This window comes from Dryobates pubescens, chromosome 39 (genome assembly GCF_014839835.1).
Source record: "Dryobates pubescens isolate bDryPub1 chromosome 39, bDryPub1.pri, whole genome shotgun sequence".
Taxonomy (NCBI): Eukaryota; Metazoa; Chordata; class Aves; order Piciformes; family Picidae; genus Dryobates; species Dryobates pubescens.
The window spans coordinates 109,878-125,331 of record NC_071650.1 but is presented as its reverse complement, the minus strand read 5'-3'; the positions used below and the strand labels follow the sequence as shown (position 1 = coordinate 125,331).

General features: G+C 62.9%; 1 protein-coding gene across 1 annotated transcript in view; it reads left to right on the top strand.

The window, feature by feature from the left end:
• Positions 1 to 6,234: 6,234 nt before the first annotated feature.
• The window catches only part of LOC128899049 (tenascin-X-like), a 37,543-nt gene continuing 28,323 nt past the window's right edge, over positions 6,235 to 15,454 (top strand). Inside the window, exons 1-10 of the mRNA XM_054177180.1 lie at positions 6,235 to 6,464; positions 6,814 to 7,089; positions 8,086 to 8,198; positions 8,930 to 9,083; positions 10,050 to 10,994; positions 11,072 to 11,161; positions 11,633 to 11,926; positions 12,354 to 12,647; positions 13,640 to 13,927; positions 14,664 to 14,957. Coding sequence (XP_054033155.1) covers positions 6,266 to 6,464; positions 6,814 to 7,089; positions 8,086 to 8,198; positions 8,930 to 9,083; positions 10,050 to 10,994; positions 11,072 to 11,161; positions 11,633 to 11,926; positions 12,354 to 12,647; positions 13,640 to 13,927; positions 14,664 to 14,957 — 2,947 coding nt within the window. The 5' untranslated portion in view covers positions 6,235 to 6,265. The remainder of the gene's footprint in view (positions 6,465 to 6,813; positions 7,090 to 8,085; positions 8,199 to 8,929; positions 9,084 to 10,049; positions 10,995 to 11,071; positions 11,162 to 11,632; positions 11,927 to 12,353; positions 12,648 to 13,639; positions 13,928 to 14,663; positions 14,958 to 15,454) is intronic.

Here is a 15,454-nt window from a genome sequence, read left to right as displayed (position 1 = left end):
TGTTGCCCTTCTCTGGACCCCTTCCAGCAGCTCAACCTCTTTCCTCAGCTGAGGAGCCCAGAGCTGGGCGCAGGCGCAGAGGGGCCGAGGGGGAGCGAACCCCTTCCCTGCTCTCTGCTGCCCTCTAGCGGCCTCCTGCCGCATTGCAGCCACCTCAGCGTCGTCTTTCTCCTGGAGAGGCATAGAGAGCCATGAGGTCTCCCTCAGCCTCCCCCAGTCTGAACATCCCCAGCTCCCTAAGCCCCTCTTCGCAGCCCAGGTGCTCCAGGCCCTTCTCTGGACAGGCTCCAGCCCCTCAATGTCCTTCCTGGAGTGAGAGCCCAGAGCTGAACACAACACTTGAGGTGTGGCCTCCCCAGTGTTGAGCACAAGGAGATGGTCATCTCCTGGCCCTTCTGCCTACCCTGTTTGTGATCCAAGCCAGGATGCCAATGGCTGTCTTGGCCACCTGGGCACTGCTGGCTCATGGTCAGTGACTGCCAACCAACACCCCCAGCCCCCTCTCCAAGCTGCAGCTCTCCGGCCACACATCCCCAAGCCTGTTGCTCACCATAGGGTGGTGTGATGCAGGAGGAGGACAACCTCGGCCCTCCTACCCCTTCTCTTGCCTCAAACAAGGTGTGGCCAATCTGATGTGAGTGGGCAGGGGGATGGCTTTGATGGTACCAGGTAGCCCTCAGAGAGAACTGGTTCCTGGCAAAGGGAGAGAGTAGTTCTGCCAGGGAGGAGTTTCCCTAATTCCTGGCTTTACAACCACAGCAACAGCACCACCTGAGGGCCTGTGGTGGACAGGGCAGCTACAGAGACACAGCCAAAGAGGCTGAGGCACCCCAAAACCCTTCCTTGGTCTCTGCTGCTACCTAGCAGCCTTCTCTAGTATTGCATTCAAAAGCTGTGACGCAGAGAGGGGCCTGGGGGTGGCTGGTTGGCAGTCGACTGACCATGAGGCAGCAGTGCCCAGGCGGCCAAGAAGGCCAATGGCATCCTGGCAGGGTGGGCAGCAGGGCCAGGAGGTGTCCATCCCCCTGTGCCCAGCACTGGGGAGGCCACACCTCAAGTGTTGTGTACAGCTCTGGATCTTCCCTCCAGGAAGGACACTGAGGCACTGCCCCAAGCCTCCCAACTTCCCCAACACCCCCACCCATGGCTCCAGGCCACCCCAGTCCCAACTGTGCCCTCCCTGTCCCAACTGTGCCCCCTCATGACCTACCTCCCCGCTGCCACCACATCTGGCAGTGCCAGCAGCACCACCGGCTGAGGGCTGGGGGTGGATCTGGGCAGCCAGTGCCACCCAGTGCCCGGCCAATGGGAGGCAGCCCTGCTGCTGACTCGGCTGTGCCCAGGCAGAGCAGCAGCGCCGGGCACCCTGCGGAGCAGACGGACGGACGGACGGACGCCCAGCCAGGGTGCCAAGGGGCAGCGATGCCCTCGGGCCGGGCACGCCCCTGCAGGGGGCTGTGGGCAGGGGGCAGCCGGGCGCTGCCAAGGTGAAAGAGCCCCAGAGCTGGCTGGGGCCAGCAGCCCCTGGCTGGGGCCGGTGCTGCAGCCCGGGGCCAAGCGGCGCTGGGAGCCCTGCGGGGCTGGCAGCAGGGAGAAGAGCCTGGCCCCAGCCTCTTGCCCCCCAGCCCTTGGCTCTTCTGAGCACAGAGGAGGGTGCTGTGGGGTGCTATAGGGTGCCATGCGGTGCCGTGGGGTGCTGTGGGGTGCTATAGGGTGTTCCTATCTGTGTCCCCACTCCTGTCCCCGCGGTGTCTCCAGACTGCAGTGGGAACTCCGGCGCTTGGGGGGGGGGGGGCTCAGGGAAAGGGACCGGGACGGGAAGAGGGAATGGAAAAGGGACGGGGACGGGGACGGGGACGGGGAAAGGGGTGGGGAAGAGGACAGGGACGGGGATAGGGATGGGGACAGGGATGGGGACGGGGACGGGGAAAGGGACGGAGCCGGGGGCGGGGACAGGGAAAGGGACGGGGACGGGAACGGGGAAAGGGACGGAGCCGGGGATGGGGACAGGGACGGGGGAAGGGACGGGGATGGGGACAGGGAATGGGAAAGGGACAAGGACAGGGACGGGGACAGGGAAAGGGAAAGGGACGGGGACGGGGAATGGGAATGGGAAAGGGACGGGGACGGGGACATGTCCCCCTATGTCCACTTGACCCTGCCAGGTCCCCACGTCCCCTTGTCCCTTTTCCCCATTTCCCCACGTCCCCCATCTCCCCTTGTCCTCATGTCCCTTTGTCCCCAGTGTCCCCATGCCCCCTTGTCCCCATGTCCCCTGAGTCCCCAGAGGTCCCCCTGCGGGTGTCACCTGTGGCAGGTGGCACAGGAGCCCTCGGGGCGCTGCTGGTGGCAGGCAGGTGGCAGTGATGGGGGGGGACAGCTGCAGGAGCTGGGGGTCACCTGGGGACCTCCTGTGCCCCACTGTCACCTGCTGCAGGGTTGGGGGACAAGGTGGGGGGCATCACGGGACAGGGACAGGGGGAGGAGGGGGAAGGACAGTAGGGGCTGCGGCTGGGGACGCCAAGGGCTGGGGACACTGGGGACAGAGATGGGGACCCAGAAACCAGGATGGGGACACACTGGGGACAGGGGTGGGAACACCACAGACCAGGATGGGGACACCAAGGGCTGGGGTCACCAAGGGCTGGGGACATCGATGGCAGGGGGATACACCACCGGCCAGGCTGTCCCGTGACTCCCCCCTCCTCCCGTGTTTGCATCACCGGCCCCTGTCCGGCCGCCCCCGCCCGGCCCCCCCCGCCCCTGCTGTCCCCTGTGTGCCCCCCCCGCCCGCTTCCCCCCCATGACCTCATCCGCGGCTGGAGAGCAGAAAATTCCTTGGCAGGAGCCGCGGGGCCGGGGCCAGGAGCGGCCCCCCCGCGAGTGACCTCCACGGCACAGCCCTGCGAGTGCCCCACGGAATCCCCCCAGCCCCATATCTACCCCACGGAACCCCCTCCAGTCCCAGGAGTGCCCCACGGACACCCCCCAGTCCCACATCTGCCCCACGCAACCAGCCCCACATCTGCCTCGTTACTGCCCCCCCGCCCCAGGAATGCCCGCCCCAGCCCCACAGACGACTGTGACCCCCCCTTAGTCCCCCACACGTCCCCCCCAGCTCCATATCTGCACCCCAGCCCCACACATCTGCCCCCCTACCCCCACACATTGCCCCCCAGCCAAGCCCCCCCCCGGTAATAGCCCCTCCCAGCCATGACCCAAGCCAAGGCCCCCCCCGGGGGCTGCCCAGTGCCTCCCAGTCCCTCCCAATCCCCACACCCACTGCCCCCCGGGACCAGGATCGGGGCCTCCACCCCCGCCCACAGCCCCCCCCTGCCCCCTCTCCGGATCCCCTGCTCTGACCTTAGAGGACCCCCAGCTCATACCCCTGCACCCCACGGAGCTCGGGGGGTCCCCAGTGCCAGCAGTGCCCCCCCGGCCACTGTGACCCCAACCCCCCCCCGGCCTCCCCCACGCTGCGGGCTCCCGGCCGAGACCCCCCCCGTGAGTTCCTCCCCCCACATCTGCTGCAGCAACAACAACAGGGGGAGGGCAGGGGGTGAGTCACTGGAGATACTGGGAGCACTGGGAGGGACTGGGAGAGGTGGGGCTGTGCTTACTGGGGGGACTGGGAGCTGTGGAGCTGTGGTTACTGGGAGCACTGGGAGCCGTGGGGCAGGTGGGGCTGTGGTTACTGGGAGCACTGGGAGCCGTGGGGCAGGTGGGGCTGTGGTTACTGGGAGCACTGGGAGCTGTGGGGTTGTGGTTACTGGGAGCAGTGGGAGCTGTGGGAGAGGTGGGGCTGTGGTTACTGGGGGGACTGGGAGCTGTGGAGCTGCGGTTACTGGGAGCACTGGGAGCCAAGGGGCAGGTGGGGCTGTGGTTACTGGGAGCACTGGGAGCCGTGGGGCAGGTGGGGCTGTGGTTACTGGGAGCACTGGGAGCCGAGGGGCAGGTGGCAGTGTGGTTACTGGGAGCGCTGGTGGTGTCACTGGTGCTGTTACTGGGGTGTGTTACTGGTGCTGTCACTGGTGTTACTGGTGTTACTGGTGCTGTTACTGGTGTTACTGGGGTGTGTCACTGGTGTTACTGGTGCTGTTACTGGTGTTACTGGGGTGTGTCACTGGTGTTACTGGGGTGTGTCACTGGTGTTACTGGTGTTACTGGTGTTACTGGTGTTACTGGTGCTGTCACTGGTGTTACTGGTGTTACTGGTGTTACTGGTGCTGTTACTGGTGTTACTGGGGTGTGTCACTGGTGTTACTGGTGCTGTCACTGGTGTCACTGGTGTTACTGGTGTTACTGGTGTTACTGGTGCTGTCACTGGTGTCACTGGTGTTACTGGTGTCACTGGTGTTACTGGTGTTACTGGTGTTACTGGTGCTGTCACTGGTGTTACTGGTGTCACTGGTGTTACTGGTGTTACTGGTGTTACTGGTGTTACTGGTGCTGTCACTGGTGTTACTGGTGTTACTGGTGTTACTGGTGTTACTGGTGCTGTCACTGGTGTTACTGGTGTCACTGGTGTTACTGGTGTTACTGGTGCTGTCACTGGTGTTACTGGTGTTACTGGTGTTACTGGTGTTGTCACTGGTGTTACTGGTGTTACTGGTGTTACTGGTGTCACTGGTGTTACTGGTGTTACTGGTGTTGTCACTGGTGTTACTGGTGTTACTGGTGTTACTGGTGTTACTGGTGCTGTCACTGGTGTTACTGGTGTCACTGGTGTTACTGGTGTTACTGGTGTTACTGGTGCTGTCACTGGTGTCACTGGTGCTGTTACTGGTGTGTGTCACTGGTGTCACTGGTGCTGTTACTGGTGTTCCTGGGGTGTGTCACTGGTGTCACTGGTGCTGTTACTGGTGTTCCTGGGGTGTGTCCTGGTGTCCCGCCCCCCCCCTCTGGCAGCTGTGCTCACATCTGGCTGCTCCCTTGCAGCTGTTTTGTTGCTGCAGCGACGCCGAAGCCCAAACAGAGCAGCGCTGGGCCCGGCAGGGGGACTGGGGGGGGAACCAGGAGGCAACTGGGGGGAATTGGGAGGCGGCCATGCCCCGGCCACGCCCCTCCCCCTCGTCCCCCTTACCCTGCCACGGTGGTGGCACTGGGAGCCTGAACTGGGCAGGGGTCCTGCAGCTGCTGGGGGTACTGGAGGTACTGGTGGGAGTTACTGGTGTGAGTTAGCAGGGTTACTGGTGTCACTGGTGTGGCTGGGGTGCTGGTGCTGGGGTTACTGGTGCCACTGGTGCAGCTGGGGTGCTGGGGTTACTGGTGTGTGCCACTGGTGTCACTGGTGCAGCTGGGGTGCTGGTGCTGGGGTTACTGGTGCCACTGGTGCAGCTGGGGTGCTGGGGTTACTGGTGTGTGCCACTGGTGTCACTGGTGCAGCTGGGGTGCTGGGGTTACTGGTGTGTGCCACTGGTGTCACTGGTGCAGCTGGGGTGCTGGTGCTGGGGTTACTGGTGCCACTGGTGCAGCTGGGGTGCTGGGGTTACTGGTGTGTGCCACTGGTGTCACTGGTGCAGCTGGGGTGCTGGGGTTACTGGTGTGTGCCACTGGTGTCACTGGTGCAGCTGGGGTGCTGGGGTTACTGGTGTGTGCCACTGGTGCCACTGGTGCAGGTGGGGTGCTGGGGTTACTGGTGTGTGCCACTGGTGTCACTGGTGCAGCTGGGGTGCTGGGGTTACTGGTGTGTGCCACTGGTGTCACTGGTGCAGCTGGGGTGCTGGGGTTACTGGTGTGTGCCACTGGTGCAGCTGGGGTGCTGGGGTTACTGGTGTCACTGGTGCAGCTGGGGTGCTGGGGTTACTGGTGTGTGCCACTGGTGTCACTGGTGCAGCTGGGGTGCTGGGGTTACTGGTGTGTGCCACTGGTGTCACTGGTGCAGCTGGGGTGCTGGGGTTACTGGTGCAGCTGGTGCAGGTGGGGTGCTGGGGTTACTGGGATTGCTGGCGCCGGCACTGGTGTTGCTGGAATGACTGCGTGTGCTGGAGCGGCTGGGGACTGGGGTTACTGGGGGTTACTGGGGAGGTTACTGGGAGTTACTGGGAGGTCGCTGGGGGTTACTGGGGAGGTCACTAGGGCTTACTGGGTGCTGATGTGGTTACTGGTGCCCCTGGGGGAACTGGTGCCAGGGTCGCACAACCCTCATGGGGGCGCTGTAGGGCCGCATCTGGGTGTCCCCCTGTGTCCTTCGTGTCCCCCGTGATGTCCCTGTGTCCCCTATAGGCGCCCCCCTGAGTGTCGCCTGTCCCCTCCCCTCAGGAGGATGCCCCCAGAGCTGCCGCTGCTGCTGCTGGCGCTGGCGCTGCGCGGGGGGACAGAGACCCCCCCCGTACCGCGCCCGGGCCCCCGCTGCGGGGCGGCCACGCTGGAGACCGTCCTGGCTCGGCTGCGGGAGCTGGAGGGGCAAGTGAGAGCCCTGCAGGAACACTGCGGCCACAGCCAGGGGCCGCAGGCTGGCACCGGTACGGGGCTGGGGGCGGGGGGGGCACTGGAACATGGGAGGATATGGGGGGGCAAGAGGACGTGAAGGGACGTTACACATGAGGCGGGGGGGGGACGTGGGGGGTCGTGGGGATGGGGGGACATTGGGGGGGCATGGAAGTCATGGGGGGGACGTGGGGGGACATGAAGGTCACGGGGACATGGAAGGCAGAGTGGGGACACGGGGACAAGGGACATGGGCGTCACGGGGACGTCTGGACGTGGGGCCAGGGGGCACTGGAAGGGATATGGGGGAGGGGTCATGGGGGGGGGCTTGTCACCTTGTCACCCCCGTGTCACCCCCGTGTGTCCCCCGCTGTGTCCCTGCAGGACAGACGCTGGCCCGGGAGCTCTGCACCCCCCAGGACGGGGACGGCTGCGACTGCCCCTCCCCACCCGTCCCTCCCCCGTCCCTCCCCCTCGATGTCTCCCACCCTCCGCTGTCCCCTCCTGCCCCCCCCGTGCCTCCTGTCCCCTGTCCCCTGGGCTGCAGTGACCAGGGCCGGTGCCACCGCGGGCGCTGCCGCTGCTTCCCAGGCTTCACCGGCCCCGCCTGCGCCACGCCTTCCTGCCCCCCCGGGCGGGGCGGGCCCCGCTGCCACCTCGGTATGTCCCCAAAAGGCCCCAGGTGTCCCCAGGGGTGCCCAGAGTCCCCGAGCTCCACCCCAGTGTCCACCGCCCAGTGCTTCCACTGCCTCCCCCTTTGACCATGGAGATCCCTGGTGTCGCCCTAGTCCGTCCCTGCTGGTCCCCAAGTGTCCCAAGGTGTCCCCAAATGTCCCCAAGGGTCCCCAGAGCTCTCCCAGTGTCCCTTGGTTCTCACCACTGCTCCCCCAGTGTCCCCATCCCAGTTCTCCCAGTGCCCTCCGCTTCCTTCTTTGGCCATGGTGAGCCCTGATGCTACCTTGGCAGCTCCCAGTGTCCCCTGGTGCCCCCAGAGCTCCCCTGGGGTGCCCACCCCAGTGCTCCCAGTAAGCCTCCAGCTCCCTCTCTATCCAGAGTGGGTCCCGATGCACCCTCCATATACCCCCAGCTGTCCCCAGCTGTCCCCAGTGCTCCCCACTGCTCCCAGTGTCCCCATCCCAGTGCTCCCAGCACCCCCAAACCCTGTCCCCACCCCAGCCATGGTGGAGCCACCTTGGTGCCCCCAGAGACCCCCAGTGCCCTGTCCCTGAGTGTCCCCTGGTGCCCCTGTCCTGTGGGTGATCCATATGCTGCTGTCCCCATGGCTTGGGTGGGTCCCCTTGGCTCTTTGGGTGTCCCCTCCATGCCCCCAGGGTGTCCCCATCCCATGATTTCCTCACCCTCTGGTGTCCTCAGAGTGTCTTGGGGGTGTCCCTGGTCTCATAGTGTCCCCAGGGTGTCCCCATCCTCTGGTGTCACCAGGGTTGTCCACAAGGTGTCCACACTCCCCAAGGTGTCCCCCAGAGTGTCCCCATCCTGTGCTGTCCCCCAGGGGTCCCCAAGGTGTCCTCAGTCCCACAGTATCCCCATCCTGTGGTGTCTCCAGGGTGTCCCCAGTCCTCAAGGTGTCCCCATCCCGAGGGCTACCCCATCCTGTGCCCCCAAAGTGTCCCCTCTGATGTGGCCCTGTCCCCACAGAGATCCCCTCGGTGTCCCCACGCCTGGCCACCCGCAACCAGACCTCCTTCCGCGTCACCTGGCCCCGGCCCCCGGGGCCAGTGGATGGCTACCAGGTGGCCCTCATCCCCCTGGTGAGCTGGGGACAGGGACAGGGTGGGGACAAGGTGGGCATACCCCAGGGAGGTGGCCCCAAGGTGACCTCAGGGTTAGGTGGCAGCTGTGGCCCCTGCTGCTGCTGGGGGGCACCACAGGAGTGTCCCTCTGGTGTCCCAAAGTTGCCCCCAGTGTGGCTGCTGTCCACCTCCTGCTGCCTAACTCGGGCTTGGGGACATGTCCCCAGGATGAGCCACACTGGTGGCACTCAGCTGCTTGCCTTAGGCTTGGGTCACGCTGCGGTGTCCCCACAGAGGTGTCCCCAACACATCCCTTGTCCCCAACCTGCTGCTTGACTTAGGGATGGGTCCCCACCATGGGGTCCCCTCTGTGGCGTCCCCAGGAGGAGCCAGCAGCTGTGGCCATCCCTTGCCACCTTGCTTTGGGGACAGGGATGTGTCCCCAGCGTGGTGTCCTCAGTGTCCCCAACCTGTCTCCAGGAGGAGCCACTCAGCTGCAGCCATGCTTGGGGACCAGAAGGTGTCCCCAGCACGGTGTCTCCCTGTGTCCCCTGGCCCCAGGACAAGCCATTGGCTGCAGCCAGCTGCCTGGCTCAGGGATGAGGATGTCCTCACCTTGCTGTCCCCAGAGTGTCCCCAGCGCTTCCCCAGCCCTGGGAGAAGCTCTTGGCTGTGGCCTCCTGCCCGGCTCGGGGCCAGGTGCCATCATGCTGTCCCCAGCGAGTCTGTGCCCTGTCCCTTGTCCCCAGGACGAGCCAGCAGCGATGACCACCCATGAGCTGCCTGGCTCTGCTGTCACCTTCGAGGTGGCAGGGCTGGCACCTGGCCAGGCCTTCGAGCTCTCTATCCAGGCTCAGCGGGAGCAGCACCTTGGGGCGCCTGGCACCCTGCGCCTCCGCACCCGTAGGTGGCACCTGCCCAGCCTGGGCACCCCAGGGGGGTGGCAGTGGGCAATGAGGACAAGGGTGGGGACAAGATGGGGGTGACTGGCATGAGCCTGGGGACAGGGATGGCACATGGGTGGCATGGGGGTGGCACAGGTGAGTGGTTAGAGGTGGGCACAGAGGCGGGGCTGGGGACAGCCATGGCATGGCCATGGGTGTGGGGTCAGCATGGGGACAGCCATGGGGAGGGCAGGAGGGTGGGGACAGCCATGGTGACAAGGACAATGTGGGGGTGGTGATGAGGACAGCACAGGGATGGAGGTGGCACAAGGGTGGGGACATCAGGGGACAGGTCTGGGGACAGGAGTGCTGCACGTGTGGGGATGGGGGCAGCATGGACATGGGGATGGGAATGGGATGGGGACAGGGTGGGGATGTCACAGTCAGGGACAGGGACTGGGGTGGATGTGGGGACAGGGACAGTGCCTGCAGCCTCTGCCTGTCCCCACGTGTCCCTCTGTCCCTATGGCTCTGTGGGCTCACACCTGTCTGTCTGTCCTGGTGGCCCCCACGTGTCACCAGTCTGTCCCCATGGGTCCCTTTGGGACCATCTCTCTGTGCCTGTCCCGGTGTGTCCCCAGGGACTCGTCTGCCCCCATGGGCTCCTGTGTCCCTCTGGGTCCCTGTGTCCTCTTGGGACTGCCTGTACCCACAGCTCCCTGTATCTCCACGGCTCCCTGTGTCCCCACCGCTCCCTGTCCTCACACCTCCTCGTGCATCCCCTCGCTGCCCTCTGCTGCCCGGCTCCGGATGTCCTCAGTCCGTCCCTGTCAGTCCCTCTGTCTCACTTTGTCCCCACGGATGTCCCCAGTCTGTCCCGCTGTGTCCATCTGTACCAATCCTTTCCCGTGTCCACCCACCCCTGTGTCCCCCTGCAGACCCTCAGGGGCCAGCTCGGTGACCCTGGCCCCCTTTGCTCTCGCAGTGCTTGCCCAGACTCTGCCCACCCGCGGCGGCTCTCCAGGGTCCTCTCAGGGCTCCCTGGGGTCCCCTGCGTCACCGCCGGCCCCAGCGTCACCACCAGCTCGAGGGTCACCAGCGTCCCCGAGGTCCCCAGTGCCACCAGGGTCCCCGGGCTCCCCGGCATCACCAGTGTCACCGGATGCCTCCTTGGGGTCCCCAGGCTCTGGGGGGTCTCTGCTGTCCCCAGCATCTCCAAGGTTTCCAGCATCCCCAGTATCTCGAGGGTCCCCGGGGTCCCCGAGGTCCCCAGTGTCACCAGAGCCCCCAGCGGCCCCAGCATTCCCAGAGTCCCCGGAGCCACCACTGTCCCCAAGGTCCCCAGAGGCAGCCACTCCTGCAGTGTCCCCAGAGTCACCTGGATCTCCACGGTCCCCAGCATCCCCCCAGTCCCCTGTGCCATCTCCATGGCCGCCGCTGTCCCCCCTGTCCCCTGTGCTCCCTGGCGTCCCATCCCTGCAGGACCTGGGGGCTAAGCTCTCCTCCTACAACGGCTCCTTGCTGCAGCGCCTGGAGAGCCACCTCCGGGCTACCAAATTCCCCCTGCGGGGCAACCAGACGGTGCCCGCCGTGGCCAGAGCCATCCTCTCATACCTGCTGCGCCGCAGCCCGGCCCCGCTACGCCAGCAGCTCCTCCGCCACCTCCCCCACCCCAAGCCTCACTCGGTGCCGGGGGCCAGCGGCGAGGCTCTGGTGGCCCTGGACGGGCTGCGGGGCCACGTGGAGGATGTGGTGATCCGGTACCGGCTCCTGGACGAGCCGCAGGGAGCTGAGGGGGAGCTGCAGGTGCCGGGGGACACGGCGGTGGCTCGGGTGCCGGGGCTGGTGCCGGGGGCCATGTACCGGGTGGAGGTGCACGGCGTGGTGCGGGGGCGCATCTCCAAGTCCTACACCTTCCTGGTGACGGCAGGTGGGTGATGGGGATGGAGAGGGGCATGGCATGGCACGGGGACACGCCATAACCACCCACTCCTCTGCGGGCTGCAGGGGGAGGTGGCACTGAGGAGCTGCCGCTGGACTGGCAGAAGGTGTATGGAGAGGAGCTGGGCGAGCCCCAGGGGGCGCTGGCCAAAGCAGGTACCAGCAGCTGGCACAGGGCAGCGATAGGAGACACCGGGGGGGGGGGGGGGGGGGGCGTCAGGCTGGGCTGGGAGATAGTCTGTTGATGAGTGAGTGGGTGGGTGGGAGATGGATAGATGGAGATGGATGGATGGATGGATGGATGGATGGATGGATGGATGGATGGATGGATGAATGGATGGATGGATGAGTGAAAGAGTGGATGATTCACAGTGAATGGAAACCAAGGGAATGGAGTGGGAACCTGGGATGGCCAACTGGGCAGGCAAACAGAACAATGGACTGAGGGATGGAGGAGGGGATAACCCAGGGAATTACACCATAGCTGGGTGGGTGGGGACAGCCCACATCCATCCCTGGATGGCTGGGTGCATGGCTCGGCAGGACAGTGGGTGGTCAGATGGTCCAGCAGCAGCACCCACAGGTGGCTGGAGCGTCATGCCCCACATTGTGCCCTCTGCACTACAGAACCATCCCCCGAGCCAGAGGAGCCCCCGAGCCGGCCCCGCCTGGGTGAGCTCAGTGTGGCCCAGGTCACCCCTGGGTCGGTCCAGCTGGAGTGGAGTGTCCTGGAGGGCAGCTTTGACTCCTTCACAGTGCAGTACAGGGATGCCCAGGGCCAGCCTCAAGCCCTGGCAGTGGATGGTGGCTCCCGCATGGTGACGGTGCCTGGGCTGGCCCCCTCCCGGCACTACAAGTTCCACCTGTACGGAGTGTGGGGCCGCAGGAGGGTTGGTCTCACCTCAACCGAGGCTATCACAGGTGAGGGCAGCTCTGGGCACAACCTGGGTTCTCTTTGGGTGCTGGGTTTGGAGCAAGTCAAGACCTGTGGCATGTCTTTTGATCTTGAGGGCTCTGGGAAGAGCAGCTGGAGGGTTTGGGTGCAGGAGGTGCAGAAGGGAGGAAGATGGAGAAGTACAGCAGTGGTTGAGAGGATGATGGGAAGGTGAGGAGGTCAATAGGATTGGATGGAAGATGGATGCATAGGGATGAGAAGGTGGATAGAGTAGGGCAGGGGGAAGGATGGCATTGAATAGATGTAAAGGTGGAATGGATAGGTGGGAAAATAATTTGGTGACCTGATTGTTGTTTGGCTGGAGAAAAGAATGGATGTAAGGATGTAAGGATGCTGGATGGACACAATGGCTCATGGAAGTTTACATCCTGCATTGTTTCCCTTCTGTATCAGCTCCAGCTCCAGAAGACGAGGAACCAACATCCAAGCCAACCCTGGGCGAGCTGAGGGCCACTCACATCACCCCCGAGTCCGTGCAGCTGGAGTGGAGCGTCCCCGAGGGCAGCTTTGACTCCTTCACGGTGCAGTACAGGGATGGCCAAGGCCAGCCCCAGGTGCTGCCCGTGGACGGGGGTTCCCGCACGCTGACCGTGCCTGGCCTGTCCCCGTCCCGCCGCTACAAGTTCAACCTCTACGGGCTGTGGGGCCGCAAACGCCTGGGCCCCGTCTCCACCGACGCTGCCACAGGTGAGGGCAGCCACAGGCCCCTGCTGCATCTCCTGGGTTTGGCTCTCTCTCGGTCTTGAGGTTTGGAGTTCCAGATGAAGGCAGGCAGGAATGGCAGCAGCCTCCTCCTCTTCCTCCTCTTCTTCACATTCCTCATTACTGTCTCCTCTTCCTCCTCCTCTTCCTCCCCTGCTCTTCCTTCTTCTCAAGTCCTTCTGAAATTTCTTCCTCTCTTCCCTTTTCCGCCTCCTCTTCTATTTTTCCTCCATCTCATCCTCCTGTTCCCCTCCACTTTCTCTTCATTTATTTTCTCTTCGCCCTCTTCTCATTGCTCTTCCCATTCCTAGTACTTCTCATCCTCTGTAGAGCTTCTTGCTTGGGGAATGTTGGCTCACAGGCACAGAGGAACATTGGGTTGGATGGATGGTGGAGTGAAGCCTGGAAAGAGACATGAGCTGGAGGCTGGGAGATGGATGGATAATGATGGATGCATATGGATGACGGAAGATGGGTGGATGTGGAGTAGTTGAGCAGTGGGTGGATGGATGGATGGATGGATGATTACGGAGTGGTTCTTGGTTGGGGACTGTTGGATCACAGGCATAGCGGAGCGCTGGGATGGACGAAATGCAGAGTGCAGCCTGGACAGAGACATCAGCTGAAGGCTGGAAGATGGATGGATGGATGGATGGATGGATGGATGGATGGATGGATGATGATGGATGAATAGATGATGGATGGGTGGATTCTTTGATGGATGAAGGGATGAAGGATAGAGGGATGATTGATGGGGGATGCTTTGATGGATGCATCTTGGCTGCTGCCTGTTTTCTCACTTGGTTGAATGGATGTTCTGAAGTTTGGTTTCAGACATGACTAGACTACAGAGGTCCACCCTTCTGAGTGGATGGGTGCTGTCACAGAGGTGGGTGGATGGGACTGCAGAGATGGATGGACAGCCTGGCTCATGGAAGTTTACATCCTGCTTTGTTTCCCTTCTGTATCAGCTCCAGCTCCAGAAGATGAGGAACCAACACACAAGCCTACCCTGGGCGAGCTGAGGGCCACTCACATCACCCCCGAGTCCGTGCAGCTGGAGTGGAGCGTCCCCGAGGGCAGCTTTGACTCCTTCACGGTGCAGTACAGGGATGGCCAAGGCCAGCCCCAGGTGCTGCCCGTGGACGGGGGTTCCCGCACGCTGACCGTGCCTGGCCTGTCCCCGTCCCGCCGCTACAAGTTCAACCTCTATGGGCTGTGGGGCCGCAAACGCCTGGGCCCCGTCTCCACCGACGCTGCCACAGGTGAGGGCAGACACAGGCCCCTGCTGCATCTCCTGGGTTTGGCTCTCTCTCTGTCTTGAGGTTTGGAGTTCCAGATGAAGGCAGGCAGGAATGGCAGCAGCCTCCTCCTCTTCCTCATCTTCCTCACATTCCTCATTACTGTCTCCTCTTCCTCCTCCTCTTCCTCCCCTGCTCTTCCTTCTTCTCAAGTCCTTCTGAAATTTCTTCCTCTCTTCACTTTTCCTCCTCCTCTTCTATTTTTCCTCCATCTCATCCTCCTGTTCCCCTCCAATTTCTCTTCATTTATTTTCTCTTCGTCCTCTCCTCATTGCTCTTCCCATTCCTAGTACTTCTCATCCTCTGTAGAGCTTCTTGCGTGGGGAACGTTGGTTCACAGGCACAGAGGAGCATTGGGTTGGATGGATGGTAGAGTGGAGCCTGGAGAAAGACATGAGCTGAAGGCTGGCTGGCTGGCTGGCTGGATGATGGATGATTATGGATTAATTATCTATGGATGATGGATGGAGGGTTGGTTGATGGGAGGGTGCTTGGATGGATGCATGTTGGCTGCTGCCTGTTTTCTCACTTGGTTGAATGGATGTTCTCAAGTTTGGTTTGAGAAATGGGTGGACTACAGAGATCCAGCCTTCTGATTGGATGGCTGCTGTCACAGAGGTGGGTGGATGGCACTGCAGAGATGGATGGACAGCCTGGCTCATGGAAGTTTACATCCTGCATTGTTTCCCTTCTGTATCAGCTCCAGCTCCACAAGATGAGGAACCAACATCCAAGCCAATCCTGGGCGAGCTGAGGGCCACTCACATCACCCCCGAGTCTGTGCAGCTGGAGTGGAGCGTCCCTGAGGGCAGCTTTGACTCCTTCACGGTGCAGTACAGGGATGGCCAAGGCCAGCCCCAGGTGCTGCCCGTGGACGGGGGTTCCCGCACGCTGACCGTGCCTGGCCTGTCCCCGTCCCGCCGCTACAAGTTCAACCTCTACGGGCTGTGGGGCCGCAAACGCCTGGGCCCCGTCTCCACCGACGCTGCCACAGGTGAGGGCAGACACAGGCCCCAGCTGCGTCTCCTGGGTTTGGCTCTCTCTCTGTCTGGATGCTTGGAGTTCCAGATGAAGGCAGGCAGGAATGGCAGCAGCCTCCTCCTCTTCCTCCTGTTCTTCACATTCCTCATTACCATCTCATCTTCCTCCTCCTCTTCCTCCCCTGCTCTTCCTTCTTCTCAAGTCCTTCTGAAATTTCTTCCTCTCTTCCCTTTTCCTCCTCCTCTTCTATTTTTCCTCCATCTCATCCTCCTGCTCCCCTCCACTTTCTCTTCATTTATTTTCTCTTCATCCTCTTCTCATTGCTCTTCCCATTCCTAGTACTTCTCATCCTGTGTAGAGCTTCTTGCTTGGGGAATGTTGGCTCACAGGCACAGAGGAGCATTGGGTTGGATGGATGGTGGAGTGAAGCCTGGAAAGAGACATGAGCTGGAGGCTGGGAGATGGATGGATAATGATGGATGCATATGGATGACGGAAGACGGATGGATG